Source organism: Sycon ciliatum, chromosome 10 (assembly GCF_964019385.1).
Source record: "Sycon ciliatum chromosome 10, ocSycCili1.1, whole genome shotgun sequence".
Lineage (NCBI taxonomy): Eukaryota > Metazoa > Porifera > Calcarea > Leucosolenida > Sycettidae > Sycon > Sycon ciliatum.
This window is the reverse complement of record NC_088652.1, coordinates 29,901,690-29,907,427: the sequence shown is the minus strand read 5'-3', so window position 1 is coordinate 29,907,427 and position 5,738 is coordinate 29,901,690. Positions and strand designations below refer to the sequence as shown.

General features: G+C 52.7%; 1 protein-coding gene across 1 annotated transcript; it reads right to left on the bottom strand.

Moving 5' to 3' along the window:
• Positions 1 to 1,019: 1,019 nt before the first annotated feature.
• On the bottom strand, positions 1,020 to 5,069 carry LOC135826842 (uncharacterized). Its single transcript, XM_065339445.1, has 2 exons — positions 3,683 to 5,069; positions 1,020 to 3,358 (listed from the first exon to the last, which is right to left on the bottom strand). The coding sequence occupies exons 1-2, from the start codon at positions 5,067 to 5,069 to the stop codon at positions 1,020 to 1,022; spliced, it is 3,726 nt and encodes a 1,241-aa protein (XP_065195517.1).
• Between the last annotated feature and the right edge of the window lie 669 nt (positions 5,070 to 5,738).

Below are 5,738 nucleotides of genomic sequence, written 5' to 3'. Positions count from 1 at the left end.
CCCGCAGTGAGTTTATATGCGCTGAGCACACGCCAGCCCGCAGTGAGTTTATATGCGTTGAGCACACGCCAGCCCGCAGTGAGTTTATATGCGCTGAGCACACGCGAGCCCGCAGTGAGTTTATATGCGCTGAGCACACACCAGCCCGCAGTGAGTTTATATGCGCTGAGCACACGCCAGCCCGCAGTGAGTTTATATGCGCTGAGCACCCGCCAGCCCGTTGTGAGTTTATATGCGCTGAGCACACGCCAGCCCGCAGTGAGTTTATATGCGCTGAGCACACGCCAGCCCGCAGTGAGTTTATATGCGCTGAGCACACGCCAGCCCGCAGTGAGTTTATATGCGCTGAGCACAAACCTGCCCGCAGTGAGTTTATAATGCGCTGAGCACACGCCAGCCCGCAGTGAGTTTATATGCGCTGAGCACACGCCAGCCCGCAGTGAGTTTATATGCGCTGAGCACACGCCAGCCCACAGTGAGTTTATATGCGCTGAGCACACGCCAGCCCGCAGTGAGTTTATATGCGCTGAGCACACACCAGCCCGCAGTGAGTCGATATGTGTAGATGGGCAACACTACAACAATGCAAGTCTGGAGGTAGCCATTGCAGGCTTCGTCTTCAAGCTCTGCGAGTTCTCTACTGCAAGCATGCACGCATGCGCACACTATACATATGTACATGATTACATCACTACATCTCCCCCTTCAAATAAAAAAAAGAAGAAGAAGAAGAAATCAAAATAAAGGAACAAAGTGAAGAAGGAAAAGCCAATTAATTAAAGAGAAAAAACAAAAAGAAGAAAAGGAAACAACCGAAGCGAATGCGCATGCCATGCGCCAGTCATTAAAAACTGCAAATCACTGAGAAAAACAAAACAAAACACAACCACGCTACATACTACCGACAAGCGGCTGGGAACGAGGAAGAAAACAAAACAAAAAACTGTTCAGCACAAAAAAAAACGGTAAAATGATCTCTACGTGTCCATGGACACACTGTCCCGCAGCAGCAGCAGCAGTCATCCATAAGCCGCTCCGGCCTTCTCTGTAAGGGTTACCTGACGGCCAGAACGGGTTTTCATGCCATCATGAAATCGCTTGGGAGACTCACTGGCTGGTGAGCTGGTCTGATCCCTGCAGACATCGCTAGGAGAAACTGGACGAGGCGAAGAACACGCGGGTGAGGCGTCAGCAAGTGCAGAACGGGTGAGAGGGGCCTCAGCTTCCGTTGACGCTGGCACCAATGGCTCACTACCTGTCGCCGATTGTGGTGCGGCCGGGCTAGTCGGAACCGGAACACTAACAGGAGGCGTGGACAGCGGTGACTTGGGTACGGAGGCAACAAACTCAGGCCAATCAGACGATGCAGCAGCAGGTGAGACCAATTCTCTGACATGTTGGCGGTTACGAAGCAGAATCCGGACACCGTCGGTTACTCCCACTTGCGTCCCGTACTGCTCCACCACGGTCCACGGCTTGGCTGGATCATTGTATCCGTCATGGAGGATCACCCGCTTGCCCGCCTGCAGATGTGGCAAGGCCTTCACTCCACGACGAGCGTCATGATCACGTGCCATTGTGGCCTTGGCTCTCAGCTGGATGCTGGGGTTGACAATGCGAGGAGGGATCATGGTAGGAACTCTGCTACGCAATGGGCGAGAGAACAGAGCCTCGTTTGGAGAGGTTCCCAACATGCGGTGTCGGGAATGTCGGACGTCGAACAGAACCTGGTTCAGTCGTCGACGGAAAGGTAAATGAGGCTTCAGTGCCACCATTCTTTCCTTGACGAGACGATGGAGTCGTTCCACCATGCCATTGGAACGTGGATAACGTGGGCTGGAGCGGATGTGACGAATGCCCAGCCGCTGCAAGAAGGTGGTCATCTGCTCCGACACGAACTGTGGCCCGTTATCCGAAACCAGTACAGACGGTAGACCGAATAGGGCAAACACTTCATCTAGCTCGTCCACGATAGCTGTAGTGGTTGTAGAGGACAGAACCTTGAGGATAGGGTACCGGGAGCCATAATCAATGAGGGAGAGAACAGAGTGGCCCTCAATAGATACCAGGTCGATTGCCAGTTTCTCCCACACGCCTTCAATCTCAGTGGGGAGAAGATCTTGCGGACTGTTTGTGCGACGTCGCCAACACTCGGAGCAACGTTCCACATACAGACTAGCGTCCTTGGTGAGCCCTGGCCACCAAACCCTCTGCCGGAGGGAATCTTGAAAGGCTTCCTGGCCCGGGTGTCCCTCATGCGCTAATGCCATGACGGTATGGCGTAGCCCTTCTGGTATCACAACACGTGCCGACAATAGCAACACACCGTCAGCTGCAGTGAGTTGCTCTCTGAAGAGATAGTACGGCTGCTCAGCGGGCGAGGCATCGTGCCAGGATGAGGTGAGCACACGCTGCAGGACACTGTGGAGTGTTGCATCGTCTTGAGTGGCATGGCGGATCTCCTCAAGGTTGACTGGTGCTGCCTCAAGAACCATGTTGACGTACTCATTCAATGACCGGGACTCAGCTGGAGACGAGACAGTGGTCTTCAGCGGAGCACGAGACAAGGCGTCAACGCACAACAGTTGCTTTCCTGGGATGTGCTTGAGTGAGTACGAATACGGCATCAGAGAGACTAGCCAACGCTGGAGACGTGGTGGGACGTCATCGAACGGCTTCTGAACTATATGGAGCAGTGGTCTGTGATCCGTGAAGACGTCCACATCCCGGCCCAGAACGTACTGGCGGAAACGAGTTAGAGCGAATACCACACCCAACATTTCACGCTCCATCTGCGAATAGCGTGTCTCCACATCAGTCAATGATCGGCTGGCACAAGTGACTGGCACCCACTGGCCCTTGTCGTCGTGCTGCCAGAGGATAGCGCCCAAACCTTGAGGCGAAGCATCGCAGCTGACAGCCGTACGAACATCTGGAGATGGGCGGAAGTACGCCAATGTCTGCAGAGATGAAGCGACTGCCTGCTTTACTGCGTTGAATGCCGCAATCAGGCTCTCAGTAGCTACAAATGGCTCTGGCTGCTTGACGATCGAACGAAGTGGCTCAGTTACTTGAGACAGCTGAGGAACAAACTTGCCCAGATAGGTGACCATCCCGAGAAAACGCTGAACGTCGGCGAGGCACGTGGGCTCCGACAGTTCACTGATAGCTTGAAGCTTGCATGTGTCGGGTTGAACACCTTGCTTCGTCAGGACATGGCCGAGATACTTGACACATGTCAGTCGAGTGCGACACTTGCCCCAGTTGAGGCAGAGATTAGCAGCTTTGAGTCGTTCCAAAACGCTAGCGAGCCGTGCATCGTGTTCCGCCCGGTTGCGACCATACACCAAGACGTCATCTATATAGACAACAACACCAGGCAAACCCGAAAGGAGATCAGTTACAACACGCTGAAATATCTCGGGAGCACAGGATATGCCAAATGGCAGTCGTTTGAAACGATAGAGACCACAGTGTGTGGTAAACGTGGTAAGCGGTCGGGATTGGTCGTCAAGCAAGAGCTGGTGAAAACCAGACTCTGCGTCCAAAACCGAGAAAACCTCCGCCCCCGCAAGCTCCGCAGTAATCTCATCAATAGTTGGCAATGAACGTCGCTCTCTAACAATAGACTTGTTCAACTGCCGATAGTCAACACATAAACGCAAGGTGCCGTTTGACTTACGGACTGGGACGATCGGCGATACCCATCCAGACGCTTCCTTAACTGGCTCGATGATATCTGCCTTGACAAGACGATGCAGTTCATGTTCAATGTCGGCCTTGGCGCTGAATGGGGGACGTCGTGCTGGTTGAGCCACCGGCCTAGCTTCAGCATCCACGGAGATGGAAATTGGTGCGGTGTCAACCAAATTGCCAGTGTCCACCAGGTGCGCTGGAACCAACAGCTCAAGTTCAGAGATCACATCCTGGCCGAACAGAATACGATGTTTCCCATGGGGTACAACAAAACAACTACAAGACATGGTACGCGTAGGAGATGCAATTGTTACATCAGCCATGCCTAAAGTTGCAATCTCCCCGCCTGTGTACGCCTTGAGGACACGATTACTGCTGCGGGTAGGCTGGACAATGTCATCGGTGAGAATAGTACGGCTTGCACCGGTATCCAGCAAACCTTCACACTCCTTGCCATCCACCAATAGCGATGCGAGGAACTGGCGGTGTGACCCGGTCTGCTCAGCCATGTACACGGTGTCATAAACCAAATGAGCCTGGTCAGCTAGGTCGGCGGGCTCCTCGTCGACGGCGTTAGCATCTAATCCAGAGCGTTGCGACTGACATACGGCCGCAAAATGTCCGACCTTGCTACAACTGCGACAGCGGATGTTGGCTGCAGGGCAAAACGACTTTCCCTTAGCATGTGTACGGCCACAGTACTTGCAAGAACCAGATACTGTACGTGGCTGTCTGCGTTGCTGTCTGGTCGCACTAACGGCAGCCACTGAGCTGAACTGATTGGCAGGCTCTGCCGGCGGATCATACAGCTTACTCTCCGCATAGGAGGTCTCCAGTGCCACTGCTTTGGTGATGGCATCTGCGAGGGTGAGTCTGGACTCCTTGAGCAACTCGCGACGAACTTCGGGGGATTTCAAACCTGCAACCAACTGGTCTCGCACCTGGGAGTTAACCACGCTGTCCACATCCGTCGCCCCGAACTTACATAAGTCCACTCTCTCTCGTAAACGGCCAACGAAGGTGGAGACGGATTCCTCCGGCCCTTGTTTGAGCTGCCGGAATTTGTGACGTTCGGACGTAGTATTGATGGTGGGACGGAAGTGCGCCAGAACGGCGTCCGTCAGTGCTACGTACTCGTCTCCAGGAGAACCATCATCATTTGCTGGCGGAGAAGGAATAACCAGACCCTTCACAACTTTGCGAACTGAGAGTCCGGCCAAATTCAAAAATAAACGCTTTTTGTCAGCAGCAGTAGAAACATTACAAATTGCTAAGTAGTCATTGACATCCTCGAGCCAAAGCTCAAAATCGGCCCCGATGTCGCCGGCGTAATCGGGTACAAAATCCTTGGGCACTCTGCCTTTCGTTGTCATCTTGACCTGTTCACTGCGCCAATGTAGATGGGCAACACTACAACAATGCAAGTCTGGAGGTAGCCATTGCAGGCTTCGTCTTCAAGCTCTGCGAGTTCTCTACTGCAAGCATGCACGCATGCGCACACTATACATATGTACATGATTACATCACTACAATATGCGCTGAGCACACGCCAGCCCGCAGTGAGTTTATATGCACTGAGCACACGCCAGCCCGTTGTGAGTTTATATGCGCTGAGCACACGCCAGCCCGCAGTGAGTTTATATGCGCTGAGCACACGCCAGCCCATTGTGAGTTTATATGCGCTGAGCACACGCCAGCCCGTTGTGAGTATGCAACGAACACACTACGAGTCTGTAGTGTGTTGCCGCGGGCTGAAACGAAAGGGCTGCAAGCCATACTCATGTTATAAACCCAAAAAACTTTTTTTTCTCGCACAATGTACTCTTCTGCTGATTTCTTTTTGCGCTATAGCACATGCTTGGTGTGTTGTATCACCTCGTTTCTTTTTCCTGTTTGTCACGTTTTTAGTTGTCCATATCAAGGTATGTTGCAAGCAGTTCCCCTTCCATTATAAAATACAACAGTGCTCACGACACGTCCTTCTTGTTGCTGCATAAAAGGCTTCATCGATTTCAGGACAATAACGGGAATCCTCTTTATAA